We start from the raw sequence: 25,291 nt of genomic DNA, 5'->3' as shown, positions 1-25,291 counted from the left end.
TAGCTCCTGAGGTAACTGTGAGGTACCACCTTGAGAAAAAAACCTGTTCAGGTCAGAGAGATTTTGTTTCCCTCCTGATTTGGTTGGACTGACCTTTGGTGAGCTGCAAGTTTTGGATGTGTTCATCACTGTTGCTATAAGACTTGCGTTTGCTTCATCCATCCACTGAGTTTTTCTCAGTCTGAAGGATTTTTTGCCTCCTACAGTTTCCACACTGGCTTGTTTTGCCTTTTGAAGCAGGATTTCACAGTTTGAAGTTGGATCTAGTGCTAGTGTTAAATAGCAGTGAAAGTCACTCTGGGCGTGATGCCACTGCTGCTAGGGAGATACAGCTTGTGAGAGGGCTCCTGTGAGGAAATTCGTACTCCGTCTGATTCATACCTTATTTCTGTGCTGCCTTTGCTTTGCCAGGTATGGGGTTTTACACTGAGCACATTGTTACTTCCTCATGGTTCCCTGTGGTGCCAAAGGGTCATTGCTGTCGTATGACACCAACTTGTTATGCACCTGGTTCATTTTCTTTGCTGTGTAAGCCAACTTGTCTGTCCTTCCTTCCTGTCTTCAGGGTTTTTATGATGTCCTTCGCAGGAACTCCCAGCTGGCCAGCTCTATAATGGAAACGCTCTTGTCCCAGGTAAAGTTCTGCTCTAAGAATTCTGCACTGCAACCAGTGTAGCAAGCAATTCAGGTTAAATATTGGGAAAATAGTTCTCCCTTATACTGGAAACATGTTTAAGTGCTGTAGCACTTCTCTGAGGAGGTGTTCAGATCCCTGAGATGTTGAGAGAGCAGACTGGGTAAACGTCTGGAGGCTGGTTCATATCCTGTCACAGGCTGGAATAGAAGGGATCTCTTGGAGCCCTTTCCAACCCTTCAGTTCTGAGATGCTGAGAGAAGTGTGAGCCCAGGGAAGTGCTTTGTGCACTCCCCGTTCCTTAGCAATGCACAACAGTTACCCTCCTGCACTTCCCCAAGGATGTGTGCTGACACAGTAATTATTATTGCTGTCCTCCCATCGGGAGAATACCTAAGTCCATGTAGGATCTGGGAGGATTAACTCATCCCCCAACAGTGTTGCTCATGGCAACAAGACAATCACATTTCCTCCATCCATTGGACAGGCTGTGCTTTCTTTGAGACAAGTAATTTTCTTCCCTTTAATCATCCGTGGAGTTCATGCTGACTAATTCCAGCTTTCCCATGACAGTATAGGGTCTGAGAAAGGAACATGGGTAGCAGAGGGCACTTAATGGGAACTTAGTGTAAATGTATAAAATTTTATAGCATCATTACATATATATATAAAACTTCCCATATTCATCTCTCATCCTGTATGAGTACTTGGAGCATGTTTCCTTCCTGTGGTGTGCCAAACAGCTGGGAGCTGGTGGAAGGATGGTTTCTTGTGGATTTGTTTTAGTGCCAAGGGTAGCCTCCCTAAGTGTCTGCACCCTTGGGGCAGGAAGTTGGGTGCTGTAACAGGGCCCAGTGGTCACCACAAGCAACAGGCAGCAGGAACAGTTACTTCTCCTGGCTGTCTGAAGGACAGGTAGCACTGCAGGGGAAGTGCAAGTGACATTGTGTGTTGGGGCAAGACAACAGCAAGTGGTGAGATGGACTTTTTCTAGGGCAGCAACGTGTGTCCTGGCTGAGAGGTACATAAGCAACTCAAGAGGGGATTTTAATTACTAATAGAACAGATGACGTGGCTCATGTACGCGTACAATCCCGTTATTATAGTGCCAGTTTTCACTCTCTAGAATGGAGTACAAAGATTATTGTGTTCTGTTTTCAAACAACCTAAGAGGCTCAGTTACCAAGTAACTGGTTATTTTTATTTCTTGTTTTCTGTGACAGATAAAGCAGTATTACTTGCCCCAGCCTGACCTCCTGCCTCCACTGAAACTTGAGGGATGTATTATGGCTCAAGGAGATCAAATCTTTCTGCAAGAACCACTGGTAAGAGCTATAGTGGCTGGCCACAGCTGCAAGCTCTTCTGTTCCACAGCATTTTAGTCGTGCTACTACATGAGCTGAATACCTTGTGTTTCTTCAGCCTCTTCTAGCCTGGAGCACTCCTTTTAATGACAATAGAGCTGGGCATCTTACCCCTGCCTCAGGCTGTCTCTTAGAGCTCCCTTAGCAAAGTGGTTTGGGGAACTCATTTGAAACATTGTGAAAAATGCTCCTGGAACAGTGTAGTTCTGTTGTCCTCCATTGAGCTCACTCTGGGTTTTTTTCCTCCAACTTAATTCTGCATAAAGTAGTCGTTCAGTGTGTGTGTAGCAGGGGGAGAAACCTTCCCTTTGGTTCTGCTCCTTTGATATGGTTGGAGATGAGATCTGGCCTTCCTCCGCTTCTGCCGGTGACCTCCAGCCAGAAGGCTGAGTGTGACTGTGTGGCTGCTTCCTTCAGGCCCATCTGCTCTGCTGTATCCAACACTGTCTCGCCTGGTATAAGAGCACTGTGCGTCTGTGCCAAGGAGCTGAAGATGATGATGATGAGGAGGAGGATGTGGGATTTGAGCAAAGCTTGGAAGATATGCTAGAATCTGTCACACGACGAATGATCAAGAGCGAGTTGGAAGACTTCGAACTGGTAAATCAGATTTTCAGTTTGACTCAGTGGAAGAAGACACTGAGTTCTCATCAGGTTTGGAAAAGATTTTTCACTTGTTTCCTTTACCTCTTAGGATAAATCAGCAGATTTTTCTCTGTCTTCTGGTGTCGGTGTAAAGAATAACATCTATGCCATTCAGGTGATGGGAATTTGTGAGGTGCTGATTGAGTACAACTTCAACATAGGGAATTTCAGGTAAAACATCAAATCTTACCCTGCAGCACTAGCTGTGCTGTACTGTGCCTGGCTCTTTGCAGTACAGCCTTGTTGCAAATACAGAACCTCAGGGAGTGTCTTCCTTTTAAACATTGTGTTTTGTGGGAGATGGGATGTGAAATCTCATAGAAGAGCAGGCCAAGGAGGAATGGGTGAGGTATATGCTGTTAGGAAGGGGGGGAGATGTCACGTGTCATAGTTTTATCATTTAGAAAGTGTCATTTGGCAACTGAAGCCTCCAATTGGAAACTGTAAGACTAGATTTTTCTTCACTAATGCCTTCTACTACATTATCACAGTAAAAGCAAGTTTGAGGATGTCCTGGGCCTGTTTACATGTTACAACAAACTCTCTGAAATCCTGAAGGAGAAAGCTGGAAAGAACAAATCTACCTTGGGCAACAAAACTGCACGGAGCTTCCTGTCCATGGGTTTTGTGTCTACTCTGCTCACAGCTCTGTTCAGGTGAGAAGCTGTCACACCTGGAGTAGTTTAAAGGCCTGTTCACAAGCTGCTTTCGTGGTGTCTGCACACTGGCTGCTTTGTGCACTGCGCACACACTACGGGCATTCTTATTTCTGTACAAAGCATGTGTGGTAACAGCACATTGTCTGGAGGGCATCATAGTCCAGGCAGGAACCACAGCTGTGCAACTCCTGGTACTGACCAACCAGCTTCCCTTGGACCTTGCTTATGACTTGTAGGACCTCAGAGAGTCTTTGCTCCTCCTGGGCCATCCCCCAGACAACAAACTCCAGTTCTCTATGGAGCTGAGCCAGACATTGATTCAAACCATGTTCTGTTATTTGGAAAGGTTGGTGGAACTCTATCCTTTGTGTGTTCACTACAAGCTACCAAAACAAAGGGTCTTTTCCACCCTGAATTCAGCTAGTGGTTTTATTTGTAAATGGATATTTAGGTTTCGAATCTCTTAGGCCATCGCTGTGCTTTTTCAGTGCAATCCTCAGTTCTCTGACAGCACTCTTGGTTCTTCAGGGACAATGCCCAAAGCCATGAGGAGAGCCTGGCGGTCCTGCGCTCCAGCACAGAGTTCCTGCGCTACGCTGTCAGCGTAGCTCTGCAGAAGGTGCAGCAGCTGGAGGAGACGGGACAAACTGATGGGCCAGATGGACAAAATCCTGAGAAGATGTTTCAGAACCTCTGCAAAATCACACGGTGAGTCACTGTGACACGTGAAGACATCAGCCCCAAAAAGCAGCAATGCATTCTGGGGATTTTTCATTCTCAGGTAGGTTTTTGAAAGAATAATGCAGTCTATAACTGTTTCAAACAGTTATTATTACTGGGTTGAGATAATTGCTTTTCTTTGCTCCTGAGAAATCAAGTGGAGGCACTACAGTTTCTGTGCTGGAGTGAGTGATACAGCTCTAATAACTGTACTTGGCCTGGAAGTACCAAATGCCATCAAACTCTCATTTTCAGCCTCTTTCTAACTTTTGGTTCATCTCTCATTGTCACAGAGGAGGTAGGATGGTTACAGGCTGGAGTCTTGAGGCTTCTGGGATGCAATAAAGTTAAAATTTACTCCTTGCTACAGTATAAAACAGATGTAAGAGGGACACAGGCTTTAGAAAACATTTGTTTAGGACTTTTGCAAGATGCTTGAAGACATTCATGCATCTAATCCTTTGAAAATCCAAGAATGTTAAGCATCTGAATGTCTTTGGGGATCTAGGTCATATCTGCATGGGGTCTTTTCAGACCCCAGTCAGCAGAGAGCACAAAATGCAAATTACCTCTGCCAAGAATAATGCCCGTTTTGTGTCTGGCCCCAAATAATAGAGGCTATTTTTGCTGCAGTCATTAGGACTACATGTGAGCTACATGTTTTGCGTGATTGGACATTGAAATAGAATAAGATCATCTGTGCAGGCGACAGAACTAATGAGAAGAAAGTAGAGGGAACAAAAAAGGGAAGAAGTGGGCTTAGGGGAGCAGGAAAAAGATGTTTGCCTACAAATAAAAAAGTCTCCTTTGGGCCAAACAATTTTGCTTTTTTCAAAGCTTTTCACTTTGCTTCGCCTGCCTTTACCTTTCAGATTTTATTTATATAGAGCCCTATAGAGATACCTGACATTTCACAGATTCAAACTGCCAAGAGAAAAGCTCTTTTTGTCACTGACAAATTTGACACCAGTGGTCAGTGTCTGGGTAGCAGAAGGAAAGCCAGGTGGAAGAAATGAGTGTATAAAGACGGACTTGAAATGGGATTGGAAGGCCCCTTGGCACCTGGAAAGAATTAAATTATTCAGCTGTGCAGGAAGAATGCAGTAGCTATTTTGCTGACATTGAAACAAAATCTTCTTTAAAATGGACCTCTTCCTCCACTGTCCTATAGGAAGAAGACCTTTCAATTTAATTATATTAAAAATATGATCCTAAGAGCGGGATCTCTGATTAGCCCTGTTCTCATTCTTGTGCTGTGCAGACAGTTTCACTGCAGCACGTGATGTTAACTTGTCTCCCATCCCCTAGGGTTTTGCTTTGGAGGTACACTTCAATTCCCACTGTTGTGGAAGAGTCGGGGAAGAAGAAGGGCAAAAGCATTTCCCTTCTGTGCTTGGAAGGTTTGCTGCGGATCTTCAACACGGTGCAGCAGCTGTACACGGCCAGGATACCCCAATTTCTACAAGCCCTGGGTAGGCACACGGTACAATTCTGCTCTGGTTTCCAGCCTTTGTGGTCCAGTGTGGGCAGTTGGGGACCCAGTGCCCTTTATCCATAAGTAGAGAAGAGGGATTTGGTCCTTGTCTTGGTAACAAGGTGGGCTTAGTAGCATTGATTTTCATGCCAGAGGCAAGTCCCAGAGATGTCATTACCTGCTTTTATAGAGCTCTCAGTCTGTCACCAGAGGATGGTTGGGGTCTGATAAAGCATTCATCTGGTTGAAGTTTGCCTTTAACATATTTTCGTGCTCACCACGGTATTGCAGTCTGTATTCCTCCTCTAGCTGTGAGCAGTTGCAGTCTTTCCCACCTTTGGAAATAAATCCTGTATTCTGCTCTTGGCATTTAGCTTTTTTTCCGCACCTCTCTGTCTCTGCCAGATATTACTGATGGTGACGCAGAAGAAACGGATATTAATGTCACGGAGAAAGCCGCCTTCCAGATCCGACAGTTTCAGGTAAGTACCACTGTGTGCTGCAAGTGTTCCAAAGCACTGGTGATTCTGGCAGAGAGCGCCGCTTGCTCCCTGTTGCTTGACCACAGGATTGAGTATGGGATAGCAACGGTGATACTGATCCACCAGCAGCTCAGAAAAGTCTCTGATCCCTAAGGAAAGCTGCTTCAGGGTGCTGTGCAGAGCTGGATTGAAGTGCACGTGTATTTACGGAGCTATAGTGTCCTTCAGTGCAGCATAAACTTACCTGAGTAGTGTAAAAGTCACACTGAATCATATGCAGGTCTCTATGTAAGCACTTATAACAAAAACCAGCACTCGCTCTTTAGAAGAGTCCTCTTTTTATATTCTTTGTCATTCTCCTTGTTGCCGATTCCTTCATCTGCTGCAGCTTCTGGTTATTTGCTTCTCAATGTGGCTCTGCAACAAGCATCCACACTCAGGGGCTCTGTCTTTCCTTCCCATGAGCAGAGGTCCCTGGTGAACCAGTTCAGCAGCTCTGAAGATGACTTCAACTCCAAGGAAACGCAGTCACTCATTGTAGTTCTCTCCACTTTGTCCAAACTCTTGGATCCAGCCTCTCAGCAGGTACTTCCCAACATTCCTGGGGTGGCAGAGATGGGTGTTGTAGCCATAGGTGTGGGAAGATGATTATGAGGGTTGACATCTGAGGGTTCTGACACGTGTGTGTCTTCTGCCTTCTCCTGCAGACCACACCATGTCAAAGTGACAGTTTTGTTACACTGTCAGGCATTTTACTGTCTCACGCCTGCAAGGATGGTTAAGGTCTTCCCACCCCAGTCCTGGAGTCTGACTGACTTGTTTGCCTGAGCAGGGACTCCCAAAGGAGCCTGGTTGTGGCATGGCTCCCATGTGGGAATAGAGCCAAAAAAGGCCAGCAGAGCAGTGACCAGTCCAAACAGGCTGAGTGTCTAATTCCTTCCGTGCAAGGAGGCATTTTCTAAAGTGCCCTGATTTTACAAGCTAACGACTGCAATAAAAGTGTGCCAGAAGTCTGGAGTCATTGCTTGCCTTAAATTAAATGGAGCTGATACTCTGTCCAAGGGAATATATAGCCATTCCCCTGTCCTGGATCTCAGCTTCTCACTTGTTTAGTAGGTTAGGTGTCCCTTGTGGAACTTGATGGAGCATGGCTGGGTGCTGGACTCTGCTGGTCTCCCTTTGCTGGTTATTTTGGGGTTCTCTTTCCTTTTTTTTTTTTGAGTTTTGTGCTTTGAATTCTGTTTCAAAGCCATAATATCTTTTTTCCCCTCATGCAGTTCCTTCAATTCCTGACTTGGACAGTCAAAATCTGCAAAGAAAATGCTCTGGGTAAGTCAGGTTTGGGGAGAGTGTTTAGATGTGATATGTCAGGTCGGATATTAGACCCTTAGATGCTCTGCTGTTGTCTGTCCTGTTTCTACCTCTCTTACAGATAAAATCACATCCCGTTCTGTGGCAGATTGCCATGACATTGTGGTTATTAGAACAAGTATTAGGGAAGAAACTCCATCTCTATAAATATTAGCATTGCTGAAGAGAGAGAGTAGCCACTTACTTGATTTTTCTCTGTTGTTATTTAGCACAGCTGTTGCTCAGATCCGGATTTATACTCCGGAAAGGTATTACTCTCACCAGGGTTTGCATTGCGCTTCCTCAGTGCTTCTGGTCATCATTTTTCTATGAGCTGAGGGCTCCAGTGTGCTGTACTTCTTGCAGTAGTAACGTTGTAAAACTCTGCTTTTGTAACTGCAGTATTTTGATGGGTTTTTCACCTTCTGTGTGTCATTTTTAGGAATGCAGACTGTTAAATCCATACTGAATCTGAGGCGTTCCCTCACTGGATGTCTGCTGGCCCTAAATAGCCAGGGGAGCTCTGCACCTGGTGATGTGTTGTTTTCTTTTCCCTTCCCTGCAGAGGATCTCTCCTGCTGCAAGGGTTTGCTCTCTCTGCTCTTCAGTCTCCACGCTCTGTACAAGAGTCCTGTCGCTCTGCTGCGCGAACTGGCACAGGACATCCACGCGTGCCTGGGAGACATAGATCAGGTATGATGCAGGATCAAGCCTAACTCTTCATCACTTAGTGCTGTCAGAGCAGAATTGAGGGCATCTCCGGCACAAACTATGTTTTACTCACCAGAATTTGTTTTCTCTCCTCTGACCAGGACATAGAAGTGGAGAGTCGGTCCCATTTCGCCATAGTGAACACCAAGACTGCAGCCCCTACTGTCTGTGTGAGTCAAAATCCTGTGCATGGAACCACCTGTAGTGTCCAGGGCTACTCTGCTGCGAGTGGCTCAGAGATCCCTGTTGTGCCAAACTCCTCCAAGAACCTGTTTTGTTATCTGTCTCAGCTGCTGGTCCTGGGACAGGCGGATAAGGTCCTTGAAGAGGTGGATTGGCTTATCAAAAAACTCACCAGTCTGGGGTCAGACACATCAGGTAATGAAAGTGATCCATTTTTTTACTGTTACGCCTTGTGTCAAAATGGGATGAAGACAGCGAGCATCATCTGAGAGCAGGTTAAACTCTCTCTTGAGCTGGTTCAACATGAACAACGTAAGGTAGAAAGTGTTGTCACAACATCCCTCCAGGGATTGTTGTCCCTGTGCCACACCGGTGCTTTGTGCACCAGGTGCAAAGATCATCTTTTGTGCCTCCCCCCTGCATAATTGCATTCGTTAGACACACGTTTAACCAGGTACTACTCATCTCTTTCTTCCAGAAGACTCTTCTCAGGCATCGAACCAAGCCCAGGCTCTGGAGAAAGGTGTAATTCTGCAGCTGGGAACTCTGCTGACAGTCTATCATGAGCTGGTACAGACAGCACTCCCCGCGGGGAGCTGCGTGGACACGCTGCTGAGAAGCCTCAGCAAGACATACGCAATTCTCACCTCCCTTGTCAAACATGTGAGTGCTGCTCTGCTGGCCGTGGGCTGCCTGGGATCTAAAAAACTTTTCCCCCATCTGCTGCAGCGAGCTCACAGTGACCCTTGGCAGCAGCCAGGCTCAGGACTGGGCTGTTGATCTCTTGCAGGGGTCGAGTCCTTATTCTGTTGGCTTTCACACCCTCAATTTCATGACCTTTCTGCAGCAGCGACAGTTGTACCAGTGGGGATAAAGAAAAGCTTCCCTCCAGCTGAATTTGTGTGGCTCGGAGTGTCTCTTTCCAGTGTATCTTGTAGGTTCCTCTGTACACAACTGTGTGCCACCATGAATGACACAAGAGATGTTCTCAGAGTCCTCAGCAATCCTGCTCTTGTTATGCATTCCCATCTAAGGCTTGAAGCACCAGACTTAGGGAACTGGGCCACGAAAACAGGCCAGTGGAGCTAGTTTGAGATGAGATGGTGAATCCCCTTAGCTCTCTCACAGCTCTGGCATGCAGACACAGCATTTGGGATGTAGCAGGCCGCTGGGGGACGATAGATCTTGCAGATCCTGCCGTCCCCTCTGTGCTTTGAGCCCTGCCTGGAAGCAGCACACCTAGAAGAAACTCTCTTGTGTTTTCCTTGCAGTATATCCAGGCTTGTCGCAGCAACTCCAACGCGATCCCGGCACGGCTCGAAAAGCTGGTGAGTGTGAGGGAATTGCAGGAGGAGGAAATGGCTCCGTGCCTCGGGCTGGGGGTAACACCAACCTCTCTGCTTCTTTGCAGGTGAAACTCTCAGGTTCCCATTTGACCCCACAGTGTTATTCATTCATTACTTATGTACAGGTAAGGCCTAAATTAATTGTGGCAAAATCACAGTTGGTCTTTCCCATGCTGAGTGGTGTATCAGCTACAACAGGTAGGCACCTATAGGGATTATTAATCTTCTTGACATGATTTGAGTTTCTTATATTTCAAGCTTTACTATGTCAAATACTATTGTAAGACATTTCAGCACTATTGGAACTAAACATGCTTATTTCTGCTTGAGCAAAGAAGGAAGAGCGTTTGGGGAGCTGCTTCTTTAGCTTTTATTTTCTCTCCTCTGTTCATGTCATTATTATTATTTATTTTTTTGGATGAGATTAATACTGCTGTTAACCACAATGGCAAATAAAGGTCAACAACACTGCAGTCATCACAGTTTAAAATAACGTGGGTGCCAAAGACTGTGGTGCCAAAGATGGGATGTAGCTGTTTGGAGAGGACTTGGGTGCTCAAGTGAGGCACTGCAGAGCAGACTTGGCATAGTGGGGAAGTGTGGTGGTATACAGAGCTACAGCTCCTGGGGACTTCACTTACATACATATTCCTCAATGTATAAATGATGAAATTAGGTTTTCTTGCCTTCATTTTTTGAGATTACCCCCCCATTCCCTCCTTCTTGTATCACTGCCTTTCTGTCATTGAGCTGGTAATGCTTTTTGCTGGCCAGGGCAAAGACTTCTCCGGCCTTGCTTGGCTGGCCTTTCTCTAATTACCTTCTAATGCCACATCTCTTGGCATCCTCCTTCAGAACATCCACAGTGAGAGCTTAAGCTTTGCAGAAGAGAAAAAAAAGAAGAAGAAAGAGGATGAAGCTGCTGCAATCTCCACGGTCATGGTAAGATTGACCCACTCTCTTTGGGACGTGGGCTGCATTTGAACCTGGGATCTCACCTCAGGGTTAGTGTGACCTGTTGGCTTTACCAGTGATAAATTGACATTTGGGCCTTTAAGTAAAAACCTAATTTCTTCTACCTTGACTTCGGAGAAAAGTTTAAAAAACAAAATCAAAAAAAACCTCCTTCATTAAATGCAGCCTAAAAGCTCACAGACGTGAAACAAAGGTAAAGTCTGGATAGTCTGTGTTGCCTGATAGGGTATCATTTGGGGTAAGCTATGAAATTACAGGAACAGGCTCATTTATTGCAACCAATACTGCACTCTGTTTAAGCGTTTCTTACTTTTATCAGTACATTTAAAGATAAAGTAATGTATTCCACTAAAGCAAGGCAGTTGAGAATGACTCTATGATATGGTTGGGAGCAAGTGAACCATTGTGGGAGTCAATTTAAAACCAGTAACAAACTGGCAAGGCTGGCTGGGACAGGACTGGTATGGAGCAAGTGAAGACACTTTTCTGAACTGCAGTAGTTGTGGTCTTCACGTCACACTACAGCATTGTTGTCTTTTGGGAGGGGTCTAAGCAGCTGATACTAATATGGGTGCCCTATTAGTGCTGCTGCAGGTGTGCCTGTTCACTGTGACAGCACCAGGGTATCTTCAGGCTGTTCACTTCCAAATCTGACCTTCCACTCTCCTTTCTGCATTTCAGGCGAAGGTGCTTCGCGAGACCAAGCCCATCCCAAATCTGATTTTTGCAATAGAGCAATATGAGAAGTTCCTTATCCATCTCTCCAAGAAATCAAAGGTAACGCAAAGCAGAGCTCAGCTGTGACCTGTATGCAGTGGAACAGCAGGATCGTGACGTGGTGGAGGGCTACTGCACTTCCACCTTTTAAAACTTCCACTGCTACTCCAATTAGGAAGGTGTTAAGGACCTTACCCTGCTTCCAGCCTTTGCCTGAGCTCCTGGCCCAGCACTACTGAATTGCTGGTACCAGCGGGTGTCAATGGCCCTGACCCTACACTGGGGGGGTTTCTGGTGGAGCAGATACACACCTAACACCAGCTTTCCTCACCCCACTCCCCCCAGCCTGTTTCATAAGCAGGAGAGAGAAGAACCACGATGAAATACTGTGTGAGAGTGAGAATAACTGGTACTCACTTGGCTCTCACAAAAACATGGCCCTTTTGCTTCAGTTATTACCGTGAGGGACTCTGTCTCAGTGCTGTGCAAAGGACCGGGCAGGGTAGAAAACTAAACTAAAATGCTACTGGCATAACGTCCTCTCCCCCTGGTTTCGCTGCAGGTGAACTTGATGCAATACATGAAGCTCAGCACCTCCCGGGACTTCCGCATCAACGCCTCCATGCTCGACAGCGCCCTGCAGGAGCACAACGCGGAGGATGCTGAGAACGAGCCCGACAACAACCAGGTCAGAACTCGTTTATCTGCTGTTACTGATGGGTTCCCCCCTCCCTTGAGCCCAGCTGCAGTCGTGACCTGGCCAGGCACATGTGAAATCAGGACAGTTTGACTTCCCTGGGTTGGTTTTCATTTTAATATTAAGCTGATGCAGAGGGAACAGTGAGTCAGGCTGATGTCCCCTACACTCCTGCCCTCTGCCTTGAGTGACCTTCACCTCTGTGCACCAGTTAGCTGTACCTCTGGTCTTAGAGAAGTGAAATTGCTCTGAAGGCCTCCTTGCTTGCACCAGCAAGCAGAGAGGTTGACCAGCATTGCCTCTGAGGGTCTACTGGTTGGCCAGGATCAGACCTTTCCATCCAGGTTAACTTTTGCAGACAAAGAGCTGGCAGGGCAAGCTCTGCCCAGCAACGTTCTCCTCCCACCCATCTCCTCTACTAGATACTGCTGGTGAAAGGCAGCCAACCTGTGCAGCAGAAAAAGATAAACAGTTGACTTTGCTGATTGTCCAGGTTTTTATTGGTGCTTCTGTCTGTAATTTCCTGAGTGTTTCAACAACCCAAACCCAGCACAAACAGGGACTGTCCTGTGCCATTCATAACCCGGGGCCTAAGTTCCAGCACAAACTTTCCATGGGGAAAGTCTCAGTGGGCGAGAGGAGTCCTGTGTTCAGGTCATTTTGTCTGGGAGGAAAAAGAGCTAAATCCTGTTCTTCTCATCTAGTTTCTCGCTTTAAGTAAACATTCCTTAGACTAATCACACAAACCCAATCACACACTGTACCCCTGCTCTCTCCTTCCCCCTCCAGAGCAGCACCGCGGAGCAGACAGACGAGAACCAGGAACCCAAAAAGAAGAGACAGAGGAAAAAATAAAGCTGGAGTTGCTGCTGCTGCCTCCTCCCACAGTGCCTTGGTCTTGGAGAAATGCGTGTGTGGAGATGATGGCTTCTTGTTTCTCTTGCCAAATACTTAGGACTTCTTCCTTTGTGCTCATGGGCATGCAAGCAGCCACTCAGGTCACTGTCTCAGGTTTTACAGCTAGCTGCTGCCCTCAGAAGCACCTCTGCTGGTCGACTGTGCTGCTATCAAAATCTTCCCCAGGAACATCCCTTCTTACAGAAGAAAAAAAAAGGAAAGAGAGTGACCAGGATCAGTCTTTGCCAAACGATCTCCTCCTGAAAGGACAGCCAGGCCCTGGCGCGCTCTCTGGACGACTATCATTCTGGCACTCCAGCATCATCACTTCTTCTCCAGTGAGCCTTTGGTTATTTCAATTAGCTGATAGATATCCAGTGCTTCTCCTGGAAGACAAGGGGACAATCAGTTCCCTCTGTGCTGCAGTGCACTCGGAGACCGTGTAACACAAGAGAGTGACGGGCGTGATTCGCTTCAATTCAGAGCGTGTAGCACAAAAAGCCCGAAATTTATTCAGACTTCTGTTTTGTGGGGCGGTGTGAAGGTGGGACCCAGCACCAGTAGGAAGCTGGAAAAAGGAGTTGTTGTGCCTCAGAGCTGATGCTGCTGGGTGCAGAGAGGTGACAGCTTCCTGGGTGAGGCTGGTTGTGCTGTTACCTTTTTGCTGGCCCTGATGCGATGCACTTGTTTAATTTGCCTTGTTTTTGGTGAGACCTGAAGTGCCCTTTTTTGCCCCCCAGAACACAAATCCTGTTACTGAAAGCACCTTTTCCTGTAAGATTCCTAATAAAGGTCACCTAAGGGCAGAGTGTCTGATGTGTTCAGTGACTGAGAACAAATCTCAGGGCTGGGTCTTCTTATCTGAGAAAAGAGGAAATGGGCACAAACTTGAACATAAGAAGTTCCACCTAAACATAAGGAGGAACTTCTTTGCTGTGAGGGTGACAGAGCACTGGAACAGGCTGCCCAGGGAGGTGGTGGAGTCTCCTCTGGAGACATTCAAAACCATCCTGGACACATTCCTGTGCAATCTGCTCTGGGTGGACCTGCTCTGGACTAGATGATCTCCAGAGGTCCCTTCCAACCCCATATCACTGTGATTCTGTAGAGGGGAGGGGGGAAGGAGAGAAAGCACGGAAAACTGGAGACGTTTGGGTCTGGAGGGCAAAATATAAATGGCTGTTCCTTCTCATTTCAGAGAAGGAGCAATTTAACTTTGGGCTGTGTTACAAGTGCCCAGGAGGGCTCCTCTCTGAGGGGTACAAAGCAAAGGTGGGCGTGTGATAACGGAGCCAAACCCAGCTCATCCCTGTCAGAAACATTTGGAAGCAGCAGCACAAACTTCTCAGGGACTGAGAAAGGAAAGGGGCGGGGGGAGAGAGGGACTGGCACTAGGACAGCGGTTGCCCTGCAGGGTGGCCAGGGGGCTCACAAATGGAGAACCCCACAGGGAAGGGTTGCTTAGACCAAGTGTCCACACTGTGTGGGTTGTGCAGAGGGGATTATGGGGGGTCGGCTAGCACTGACACCGCTCACCTTGAGGGATGCCGTATTTCTTCTCCATGCCGGTTGGATTGGATGGCGTCACGCAGTTCATGGTCACCTCTTTCCTCAAGCACTGGTCAACATCCACCGCGCTGAAGAAAGCCACCGACTGTGGCAGATCCTGGAGGCCCAGTTTGTAGGCAAACATGCACCTGGAAGAACCAGAGAGCAGGTGGGACAGTGCTAGACAGCACCCTTCGCCTTGTCACACCTGCAGACCTGAAGGGAACGGGACACATGGAGTGGAATTCACAGAATGCTATGGGGTAGGAAGGGACCTCTGGAGATCATCGAGTCCAACCCCCCTGCCAGAGCATGTCCACCCAGAGCAGGTTGCACAGGAACGTGGCCAGGCGAGTTTTGAATGTCTCCAGAGAAGGAGACTCCACCACCTCCCTGGGCAGCCTGTTCCAGGGCTCTGCCACCCTCACAGGAAAGAAGTTCCTCTTCATCTTTAGATGGAACTTCTTATGTTCAAGTTTGTGCTCATTTCCCCTTGTCCTGTCCCTGGGCACCACTATCAAAAGACTGGCCTCATCTCCTTGACACCAACCCCTTAAGTATTTATGGGCGTTGATCAGATCCCCCCTCAGCCTTCTCTTCTCCAGACTAAAAAGACCCAAGTCCCTCAGCCTTTCCTCATCAGAGAGTTGTTCGAGTCCCCTATGATCTTGTTAGTCCTCTGCTGTCCCCCCTCCAGCAGTTCCCTGTCCTTCTGGAACTGGGGAGCCTAGAACTGGACACAGTGCTCCAGATGGGGCCTCACCAGGGCAGAGCAGAGGGGCAGGATGACCTCCCTTGACCTGCTGGTCACACTCTTCCTGACGCACCCCAGGATGCCATTGGCCTTCTTGGCCACAAGGGCACAGTGCTGGCTCATGGTCATCCTGTTGTCCACCAGGACTCCCAGGTCTTTTCCCTCAAAGCTCCTCTCCAGCCGGTCAGCCCCCAACCTGTACTGGTTCACGGGGTTATTCCCGCCCACCCTACACTTGCCCTTGTTGAACTTCATGATTGGCAGAAGCCAAAAGCTGACAATATCCCCCTCTTGCCAGCACGTCATCCCTGGAAATCAAAGCCAAGCTCCATTTATAGCCACCCATGAAGAAACTGACACCTCCAGCGCTGCCAACTTTGCTTGAGCAGAAGAAAACTCCTCTGCAGCAGCTTGGTGCAGGCAAAGCTAACCCCTCTGCTGCCACCCCAGTCCCTTGTCCCACCCCAGGGGCGCTGGTGCTTGTCCCCAGGAGACACCACAGCCGTCCCCACCTCACCTTGTGAGGAGGTTGGTGATCTGCAGGGCCAGGGCTGCCCGGTAGCGATCCTGCTCCTGGACCAGGTAGCGCACCTCATCGTGGATGCTGATGCAGAAGCGCCCGTTGATGTCGAACTCCTCGAAAAGCCACTTCATGGCGACCAGCATGAGGTGCAGGTAGTCGACGGCTGAGCTCTGCACCACCCAGTTGACTCTGCTGGTCAGAAACTGGTGGAAGGAAACACAGATGGATGCTAGATGCCCATCAGGGTCCAGGGCCTGGTACTGATAGAGGAGAGCTCCTGGGGGAAGCCTGTTATATTCAGGGTTGTTGGGTTTTCTTGATGGCACAGACAAGGAATAGGGGCAATGGGTTTCTTCATGGCTTCAAGAGCCTACTGGGTCTCCAACATCTAAGAAGGGCTGAACTTAGGGTTGCCATTTTGGAGAAGAGAAGCCAAGCTGTGAGCTCAGCAGCACAGAGCCCCATCCTTACCTCCCCCTTGGCCACAGCGGGCTCCAGGGCCCTGCTGATGTGACAGCCCAGCACCGGGGTCTGTGGGGATGGGGATAAGGCGATGCTCTCCAGCTTGTTGAACATTTCAGACTCGGTGCCACCAGCCCACACTCGGTGCAGCACCACATCCCACTTCTTCTTCTTCCGGGACCTGGTGGGGCAGAGGGGAGGTTTGTTGGAAGCAAGAGACAAGGCTGGGAGCCCTGTTTGAGAACCTCAAGTGCTTTGGGGCTGCCAGATGAGCCCCTGCAATCTCCTGCTGCTAGTTGTTTGCTGGGAGAGACTGGGAGCCCCCAGATCAAACAGACCCAGCCCTGGGACAGCAGGGAGAGAGGATCAGGACCACCCAACCCATCTCCTTCTCTGCCTGTGGGGCTCCAGCTCCATCTGTCTCGTACCCCAGTGCCACCACAGCCACGCAGGGTCAGAGCATCTCACCTTTTCATGGCTTCTCTCTGGAGCCGGTGGACATCCTGGACCGACACCGATCCATCCTTTGCCCTGTCCACAGCCAGGTCCAGCTTCTTCACCAACCACTCCCCGTCCTCAGAGAGATGAAACCTGGAGGAGCGAGAGAGAGTGACCCACACACCCAGGCTGAGGTGTCCCATGGGACACAGCCGCCATCCCTGTCCCCGCTCCCCCTCCGCCTCCCCCAGGGGCAGCACCCACCTCCGGACACCCTTGGTGACAGCATACATCTGCTGGGCCTTCTCGCGGGCCTGCTGCTGCGTCAGCCGGTGGTTGAACTGCATCAGCAGCCGCTCGGCGAAGGGCTGCCCGGCCCCATAGATGCGCCCGTAGTTGAAGACCTTGGCGTGCTCCCGGCTGATGCCCACCGTGGCGGCTGTCTTGCTGTGCAGGTCTGTGGCGTTGCTCTTCTTCCCCTGCAGCGTCATCCAGCCGAAGGCGGTGCAACCTGACGGGGGACAGGGGGGTACCCTCAGCAGGTTTGCTGATGATACACAACTGAGAGGGGTTGTTGGTTTGCTGATGATACAAAACTGAGAGGGGTCGTGGACACGCTGGAGGGCTGTGCCACCATACAGCGAGACCTGGACAGGGTGGAGAGCTGGGCAGAGAGGAGCTGGATGAAATTCAATAAAGGCAAGTGTAGGGTACTGCACCTGGGGAGAAATAACCCCCTGCACCAGGACAGGTTGGGGGATGACTTGTTAGTGAGCACCTCTAAGAAGAAAGACCTAAGAGGCCTGGTGGACAATAGGATGACCATGAGCCAGCAATGTGCCCTTGTGGCCAAGAAGGCCAAGGGCATCCTGGGGTGCATCAGGAAGAGTGTGACCAGCAGGTCAAGGAAGGTCATCCTGCCCTTCTGCTCTGCCCTGGTGAGGCCCCCTCTGGAGCACTGTGTCCAGTTCTGGGCTCCCCAGTTCAAGAAGGACAGGGAATTGCTGGAGAGGGAACAGCAGAGGGCTACAAAGATGATGAGGGGCCTGGAGCATCTCCCTTATGAGGAGAGGCTGAGGGACTTGGGTCTTTTTAGTCTGGAGAAGAGAAGGCTGAGGGGGGATCTGATCAACGCCCATAAATACTTAAAGAGTGGGTGGCAAGAGGATGGGGCCAGGCTTTTTTCAGTGGTGCTCAGGGACAGGACAAGAGGAAATGGGCCCAAACTTGAACATAAGAAGTTCCATCTGAAGATGAAGAGGAACTTCTTTCCTGTGAGGGTAGCAGAGCCCTGGAACAGGCTGCCCAGGGAGGTGGTGGAGTCTCCTTCTCTGGACACGTTCCTGTGCAACCTGTTCTAGGTGGACATTCTTTGGCAGGGGGGGTTGGACTCGATGATCTCCAGAGGTCCCTTCCAACCCCATGTGATTCTGTGACAGCAGGGGTTGGACACCAAGCAGGACCGGGCTCGGGGGATCACCTCAGCTCACCGTGCATGCCGGCGAAGTGCGCCTCGCCAAGGACAGCAGCTATCCAGAGCTCCTGGGAATCCACATCCGCGCCCACCAGGGAGTAGCCAGGCGGCACCTGGACCATGGCTTTCAGCTCGCTGCCCACCCGGTCGGCCTGTGGGACATGATGTCCAGCTCAGCACAACTCCTGCACCTCCCTCTCCTCCACGGCGCTTCCCGTGCCCTAAACTCTGCTCTGGAAGTCAAAACTGGGTTTAACCCACACATGGGACATCAATCACTTGGTTATTCCCCCTGGGTTCCTCCAGCGTGGAAGAAGGGGAACTTGGGGAAGGACAGAAACTGGTGCTTCACTGGTTTTTTTTCCTCCTTTCACCAAGTTTTGAAGCTCAGGATCTTTCCCTCTCCCAAAGTCAAAGCATATCAGCAAGAGAAGGGCCCCAGCACCAGCCCTTCCCCCTCAAACCCCAACATCCAACTCCAATTCCAACCCAGGCTGCTCCCACCAGCCCAAAAACACACAGAGGGCTCCCCAAAACCCCCCCAAGGACCCAAGCGTGGCCGTACCCGGGCGTTGCTGGCCGTCAGCCACGTGGGCTCCACCGCCCGGCGGGTGATGGTGCCCGCGGTCACCACCTGCGGCAGGATGGCTCCATACTCATCCTCCTCGTTATAGTCGGGGTGCCTGGGACAGAGGTGAGGGTGAGCATCATCCCACAAGAGCCCTCCCGGAGCCGGGTGGAAGGGATCGTGGTCCCAGCTGGGGCCGTTCCTCCCCGTACCTGGTCACCACGCGAGGCAGCTCCCCTTTCTTCAGCCACACCACCATCTGGGAACTGAGGAGGACACACAGCAGGCGAGATGCTGAGCCCCCTCGTGTCCACACCACCTCCCCTGGCTGCAACTCAGCCTCCACCCACAGGGACATCACGATTCACCCAAAGGTAGCTGCTCACCTGATCCGCTTGTGAGCGTTCCTCCAAAACGAGATCATTTTGTTAATCTCCAGGGCTCTGGTCCCGTGGGTGCGGCCCACAGCAGCCCGCAGGGTGCCGTCCTCCATCTGGGGCAGGAAATCCTTGGCAAAAGGGCTTCCCACGTTGTTATCGTTCCCATCCTTTAGAAGGAAAAGAAGTGCCAGGGCTCAGCACACCACTGCTCTTGTGCATTCTCCTGCCCCAGCCAGAGATGCCTTTCCACCACAGGACAAGATCTCAGGGGTCCCAGGAGTCCCACAGCACTGGGGTGACAAGCAAGACAACACGGCCTTGGCACAGGACAGGGAAGCTGGGATGGGAGGTGGCTGGGAAGCCCCCAGGAAGAGCCCCAGGAGCACCCAACTTGCCTTGTGAGGCAGCTTGAAGAACCAGCAGCCGGGGATGTTGACATCGTTGTAGGGACCGTTGCCATGGTGGTACAAAGGCTGGCTCCTCACCTCCCCCAGCTCGTACAGCTCATCCATCTCATCCTGCAAACAGCCATGCAAGGTGATGCCAGGAATCCTCCTGGGATGGCAGGAGGGGGAAACCAAGGAAAGAGGGACCAATCCACCACCCCCTTCTGCTGGAAACTTCCTTTACCTGCACCAGGCTCTGGTCTGCTCTGCTCATTTTCTCCTCCACGTCCACCTCCAGTCGGCTCAGCTCCTCCACCTGCAGCAGAGGGACCATGGGGGGAGCTGGGTCAAACACCCCTTCTCCAGCGATTTAACACTCATTAAAGGAAATGTCTTACTTCCAGCCCCCAGAGCCACACACGGGGCTGGTTTTCACACACAGATGGGAATAAGCCCAGCCCCATCACATCTCCCTCCCACTGAGGAACCCTCCATCCCTTCCTTCACCTTCTGCCATATCGTGCTGCCGTCCATCACCAGCAGCTCGTCCTCCGTGGCAGCGTCCAGCCCCGGGGGCTGCTCCTTGCCCTTCTCCAGGCAGTACTGCCTGTACAGGTACTCGATCACCCTGGCAGAGGAGAGGGCAGGGCTCAGGCACCCACAATGAGGACCGAGGCAACACCTGGGAAGGGTCTGGGGAAGCTCCCAAACCCCACCACGGGGCAGTCCCCAGCTCAGAACTCCACATCATCCCCCTCACCTGTGCGGGCAGGGAGGACCTTCCATATCCAAGGGGGTTGCTGGCAAATTGTCCTGCCGCCCCGGCACCAGGTAGCCCCAGCCGTGCTTCTCCGAGTAATGGAGGGGGAAGCCATCCCAGGCCAGGCGCATCAGCTTCGGGGTCACCCTCATCTGCAGGCTGATGAGGCTGGGTCCCGGCACCCACCCGGCGTCCTCCAGGCGCAGGCACAGCTTGCGGTACCAGCTGGGGAGCAGCAGGGATGGGTCAGAGAGCACAGGGCAACCCCTGGGGACACCCAGGGTCCCCAACTCACCCCGGGTGGCCTGGCAGGTGCTGGAGTCTCTTGGGTTGCAGCTCGACTGTCTCCTTCAGACGCTCCAGGCAAACCTGGCTGGCAGGGGCTTTCAGCTCCTCATCCTCGCCAGGGGGGCCAGGGTCTGGTGGGGCAAGGAGGACTGGCTGGCAGAGAGCCCTCTGTGCCACCCCACTGGGGATGGGGACGTCGAGGCAGCCCCCCACCACGCACCCCAGCACGAGGACACAGGCCAGCGATGCTTCACCCTGCCAGTGCCAACGAGCCACCTCCCTTCATCTGGGTGCCCACGGGAAGGCATCCCTCGAGCATCCCTGGTCCCCAGGGACCACCCATGCTCACCTTCCTGCCACTCCTGTGCAGACTCATCTGTGCCTGCCGCCACCACGGAGGCTTTGCTGACCTCTGTGTCCTGACCCTTCTTCTTCTTCTTCCCCGGATTCTTCTTCTGCTTAAACTCCTGTGTGTCCCACTCAAGATCCCAGAGCCAGGGGTCATCCTTGTACCTGCCAACACACCGCTGTCACACCGCAGCTTTGTCCCCATCCCCAGCACCCACCTGCAGCCCCCCCCTACCAGGGACCACCCAGGAGCTGGCCTCCATCCTGCAAACAGCAGGACCTGCTCCCCCAGCCCAGGGATACCTCTCCTCGTGCAGCAGCTGGCAGGCCTCGTTAGCCAGGTTCATCAGGGACTTCTTCATCTCCTTCTGCAGCTCCTCATAGATGCCTTGAGCATCATCCAAGTACCTCTTCCAGTTCCCGTTGACAGGCAGGTAGGACACCCCCATCTCCAGCATCCCAGCAAACGTCACGGGGTGGGGGCACCTGGAGCCCAAAGCAGCAAGGAATTAGGTATCTGCTGGAGGGAATTTGCCCTGGAAGCACCAGACTACAACAGACATAACCATGTCTTCACCTAGAGTTTCCCAGCCCCATACAGTCCTTGATGCTCCTCCTCTAAACCTCTAGGGATCTCTGTATCTTCTGCCTGCCCTGCACATAAACTGCTACCCTAAAAACAACCCCGTGCACTAACCCCAAAGCTGTATTGCTCTGATCTGCCTCATTCGCTGCTCGCCTCCTCCTCCAGTCACACTGTGCTGCCATCTATTCCTTCTTGCCTGCAAAGAGAGGGTCTGAGGTCCCACCTGAAATGAAGTTCAGGTCCTCCCAACCTCCCACTGCCACCCCGAGGACAAAAAGAGCCACATCCCATCCCCAGAGGGACCAAAATCCTCCTCACTGCTGGCCAAGACCACAGCCAACACTGGGCAGAGTTTGGCGGCTCTCACCTCTCCATGAAGAGCGGCAGCTGCTCCTGAAACACCTCATGGGTGGCCTGGACATCACGGGCACAGTAGGACATCAGGTCCTGGGGGCAGAGGTAGGTGAGAGCAGGCAAAGCAGCCACCCTTCTGCCAGCACAGGGCAAGGCACCAGGACTGCAGGAGGATGGGAAACATCACAGCCCCACACACACCCAAAGCCCTCGCAAGAAAGGGCAGCAAAATGGAAACTACCCCAGGAGCTGCTCCCACCCCGCTCCCATGGGAACGTTGGGATGGCCGCCCGCACCTGGAAGTTGCTCCTGATGTCGGCCATGGTCCCCTTCACAAAGAGCTCCCGTGCCTCCTTCTCCAGCGGCTCCCCCCCGACGTACAGAGCGTGCACATCTGCCAGGTTGTTGATGCTGCTGACGTGCACCCAGTCCCACGAAGTGATCTGCCAACAAGACAGTGGGGTCACAGAATCACATGGGGCTGGAAGTGACCTCTGGAGATCATCTAGTCCAACCCCCCTGCCAGAGCAGGTCCACCCAGAGCAGGTTGCACAGGAACGTGTCCAGGAGGGTTTTGAATGGCTCCAGAGAAGGAGACTCCACCACCTCCCTGGGCAGCCTGTTCCAGTGCTCTGCCACCCTCACAGGAAAGAAGTTCCTCTTCATCTTTAGATGGAACTTCTTATGTTCAAGTTTGTGCTCATTTCCTCTTGTCCTGTCCCTGGGCACCACTGAAAAAAGACTGGCCTCATCTCCTTGACACCAACCGCTTAAGTATTTATGGGCGTTGATCAGATCTCCCCTCAGCCTTCTCTTCTCCAGACTAAAAAGAACCAAGTCCCTCAGCTTCTCCTCATAAGAGAGATGTTCTAGTCCCCTAATCATCTTTGTAGCCCTCTGCTGTGCCCTCTCCAGCAGTTCCCTCTCCTTCTTGAAATGGGGAGCCCAGAACTGGACACAGTACTCCAAATGGGACCTCACCAGGGCAGAGTAGAGGGGGAAGATGACCTCCCTTGACCTGCTGGTCACACTCTTCCTGATGCACCCCAGGATGCCATTGGCCTTCTTGGCCACAAGGGCACATTGCTGCCTCATGGTCATCCTACTGTCCACCAGACAGTGCAGGATGAGGACCACCCTCAGCCGAGACCAGGAGAGGTAAAGGATGCCACTGCTCCATTTTAAACCAAGGCCAGGTCATCTGGAAGAGCTGCTCCAACAGCTCCTACTCTGCTGGTACAGCAGCAGACGGTCCCAGTAACAGAGCAAACAGTCCCATTACAGGATCAAATGGTCCCCTGTCACCCAGGCCACAGCTCCCTTACTCACAGCTGGCCCCTCCGTTTTGCTGCGTGTCTTCTTCATGTGCTCCTTGACCTGCTGCAGTCCCTTCCTCTTGCCCTGCTTGGCAGCCATCCAGAGGCTGCGCTGGAAGCCCGTCAGCCCCGAGATGGCCATGTGCATGCTCATGGTGTCCAAGAAACGCACCCGGGAGCCCTGGGACACATCGAGGGAGAGAGGAGAGACAGTTTGGGATATGCTGGAGCTGAAACATGCTGCCAAACGTCCTGCAACTGCCAGCAAGCGCTGCCCTGTGTTACGGAGCTGCAAGTCTTCTGCTGGGACTGTTTTTGTCAAGGCAAAGCTTTGCCTCCTGGTATCCCTCTTCTGAAAGCCAAGAGCATCCCCAGCGCAGGCTGTTGGCTGCTCGAAGGCTCCTGCCATATCCTCAGCTGCAACCCTGAAACCTCCAGCAACCTTACGGGGTACAAAAATATGGAACCACAGAATCGTTTGGGTTGGAAGGGACCTTTAAAGCTCATCTAGTCCAACCCCCCTGCAATAAGCAGGACATCTTCAACTAGATCAGGTTCCTCAGAGCCCCTGTCCAACCAGACCTTGAATGCTTCCTGGGATGGCACACCTACCACCTCTCTGGGACTCTTGCCTTCTTTTTCTGGTTGACAGCTGTTGTACTTTAAGAAAAGCGTCCTTAAAAATCTGCCAGCTCTGTTCTGTTCCCTTGTCCCTGAAGGCAGTCTTCTAGCAGGTCCTATTGATTAACTCATTGAAGAACTGGATTTTAGCTTTCCTAAAATTCAGGGTCCTAACTTTACTCTTCCCCCGAGACATATCCCTCAGGTGAACTCCACCAACGCGTGGAGATCACTGCAGCCCAGGCTCTTCGACCTCACCAATTCAGCCACTTGAATTGGTGACCATCAGGACCAGTATCGCATTCTCGCTGGTGGGGCTGTCTATTACCTGCCTTAAGAAGTTACCCTCAATACACTCCAGGAGTCTCCTGGATTGCCTACAGCTCGCTCTGCTACTTTTCTAGCAGATATCAGGTTGGTTGAAGCCCCAAAGCAGGACGAGCCTGCGAGCATCTGCCACAATAACCCTGGAAAGCTGAAAAGCCAGCCCAAACAACCACCCGGGTAACGAATTCCAGCTGCAACAAGGAGCAGCCCATTACCTGGATGAGGTACTGCTCCTTGATGAACGCCCGGTCGAAGGCCACGTTGTGTCCCACCACCACTCTCTCCTGCCAGTCCTGCTTGCCAGCACAGCTGGCGGCTGCCGGGCTCTCCAGGGGAATGAGGTCGGCCAGGGTGAGGTGGCTGGACCAGGAGTAGCGCTGCTCCAGCAGCCGCCTGCTGCACCACGAGTACCTGCGGGTGACACCCAGCACCCCACAGCCATGAAAAATAAAGTAGGGACCAAAAGCACCCGCTGCAACGTGGGGTGATGATCCCACCTGTGGGAGGGAGGTGACAGACCCTGGGGTGCACTCTAACCAGGACATGTCCCACATCAGGTGGGTTACGGGAAGAGGCACCGCTCAGGAGCATCCCCATCCTTCCCAAAGCTGTCCCCCCCCACCACCGAGACCCCCAAGCATCACCGCATCTCACCAGGCGTGTGGTGAGACCGCCACGGCCAGCGTCGGGCAGTGGCCATCAGCCACGCACACCTCCACGTCCAACACCACCGCCCGCTCTTCGGGGAAGTCGACGGCTTCCGCTTGCCCATCGGGGCCGTAGCGGGTCCAGCCGAGCTGCCATGCCCACTGGGCGGGCACGGGGGGCAGCTCGCACCGCAGCAGCTCGTTGGCCGCCTCCAGGTAGGGCAAGCTCTGCTTCTGCGCCAGGAGCCGAAAATGCTCGTCGATGTTGTCCCCGTACATGCGGGGCAGCTGCAGGTCCACGTCAGGGAGGGTGGAGGTCTCCTTGCCCCACAGGTCGTGGCGCTGCAGGTGCTCCACGCTCCTCTGGATGTCGGCCGCCGAGTAGCATACCTGGGCCCCCCGGAAGATCTGCTCGTGGAGGGTCTTGGAGAGCATCTGGATGTTAAGGGGGTTCATGCGCCGCTGGCCCTTGCCCGGCTCCTGGCCCGGGCTCTCCGGCAGCGGGTGGCTGGCAGAGGAGCTGGAGGTGCATCTCTGGGGCTTGGAGCCACGGGCTGCAGCACAGCCCCCCACCGACCCCCTCCAGGGCAGGCGCCTCATCGCCCCCCCGGTTCTGGGGGTGCGTCTCCAGCAGGGGCTGCTCCCCCCGGGCGGCGG

At 51.9% G+C, this 25,291-nt stretch overlaps 2 protein-coding genes across 4 annotated transcripts in view; one reads left to right on the top strand and one right to left on the bottom strand.

Annotated features, from left to right (window-relative positions):
• The window catches only part of FANCI (Fanconi anemia complementation group I), a 24,520-nt gene extending 10,861 nt beyond the window's left edge, over positions 1-13,659 (top strand). Inside the window, exons 18-37 of one of the 2 annotated variants that reach the window (XM_014944688.1) lie at positions 566-634; positions 1,858-1,959; positions 2,416-2,598; positions 2,693-2,814; positions 3,135-3,299; positions 3,831-4,010; positions 5,331-5,494; positions 5,902-5,978; positions 6,447-6,563; positions 7,256-7,307; positions 7,894-8,021; positions 8,141-8,209; positions 8,330-8,417; positions 8,701-8,885; positions 9,494-9,550; positions 9,634-9,693; positions 10,424-10,510; positions 11,225-11,320; positions 11,823-11,948; positions 12,747-13,659. In XM_014944688.1, coding sequence (XP_014800174.1) covers positions 566-634; positions 1,858-1,959; positions 2,416-2,598; positions 2,693-2,814; positions 3,135-3,299; positions 3,831-4,010; positions 5,331-5,494; positions 5,902-5,978; positions 6,447-6,563; positions 7,256-7,307; positions 7,894-8,021; positions 8,141-8,209; positions 8,330-8,417; positions 8,701-8,885; positions 9,494-9,550; positions 9,634-9,693; positions 10,424-10,510; positions 11,225-11,320; positions 11,823-11,948; positions 12,747-12,812 — 2,193 coding nt within the window. In that variant the 3' untranslated portion in view covers positions 12,813-13,659. The remainder of the gene's footprint in view (positions 1-565; positions 635-1,857; positions 1,960-2,415; positions 2,599-2,692; positions 2,815-3,134; positions 3,300-3,830; positions 4,011-5,330; positions 5,495-5,901; positions 5,979-6,446; positions 6,564-7,255; positions 7,308-7,893; positions 8,022-8,140; positions 8,210-8,329; positions 8,418-8,700; positions 8,886-9,493; positions 9,551-9,633; positions 9,694-10,423; positions 10,511-11,224; positions 11,321-11,822; positions 11,949-12,746) is intronic. The other variant, XM_014944689.1, reaches the window with a different exon arrangement.
• POLG (polymerase (DNA directed), gamma) lies at positions 12,231-25,291 on the bottom strand. 2 transcript variants are annotated; one of them, XM_014944691.1, is made up of 22 exons: positions 24,642-25,291; positions 24,203-24,398; positions 23,053-23,220; positions 22,020-22,166; positions 21,737-21,816; positions 21,087-21,269; positions 20,785-20,948; positions 20,443-20,566; positions 20,148-20,372; positions 19,895-20,015; positions 19,632-19,703; positions 19,397-19,519; positions 19,008-19,168; positions 18,834-18,887; positions 18,619-18,736; positions 18,070-18,205; positions 16,844-17,090; positions 16,610-16,732; positions 16,151-16,322; positions 15,674-15,882; positions 14,391-14,551; positions 12,232-13,240 (listed from the first exon to the last, which is right to left on the bottom strand). In XM_014944691.1, exons 1-22 carry the CDS (start codon positions 25,232-25,234, stop codon positions 13,179-13,181), a joined length of 3,639 nt encoding a protein of 1,212 aa, XP_014800177.1. In that variant the 5' UTR covers positions 25,235-25,291; the 3' UTR covers positions 12,232-13,178. The 2 variants fall into 2 exon arrangements, with proteins under 2 accessions (XP_014800176.1, XP_014800177.1); XM_014944690.1 differs by having other exon boundaries at positions 12,231-13,240; positions 16,610-17,090.

Source organism: Calidris pugnax, unplaced genomic scaffold (assembly GCF_001431845.1).
Source record: "Calidris pugnax isolate Ruff unplaced genomic scaffold, ASM143184v1 scaffold70, whole genome shotgun sequence".
NCBI lineage: Eukaryota > Metazoa > Chordata > Aves > Charadriiformes > Scolopacidae > Calidris > Calidris pugnax.
This window is presented reverse-complemented; position numbering and strand designations above follow the sequence as displayed.

What these genes read in the sequence shown, in the direction of transcription:
- POLG (XM_014944690.1), bottom strand. Translation starts at nt 25,234, where the DNA reads ATGAGGCGCCTGCCCTGGAGGGGGTCGGTGGGGGGCTGTGCTGCAGCC. An exon ending in ACATCAGGAGCAACTTCCAG is followed by an intron (nt 21,817 to 22,019) that starts GTGCGGGCGGCC and finishes CTCTGCCCCCAG; the next exon opens with GACCTGATGTCCTACTGTGC. An exon ending in CCGCTGTGGCCAAGGGGGAG is followed by an intron (nt 15,883 to 16,150) that starts GTAAGGATGGGG and finishes TCCTTCCACCAG; the next exon opens with TTTCTGACCAGCAGAGTCAA.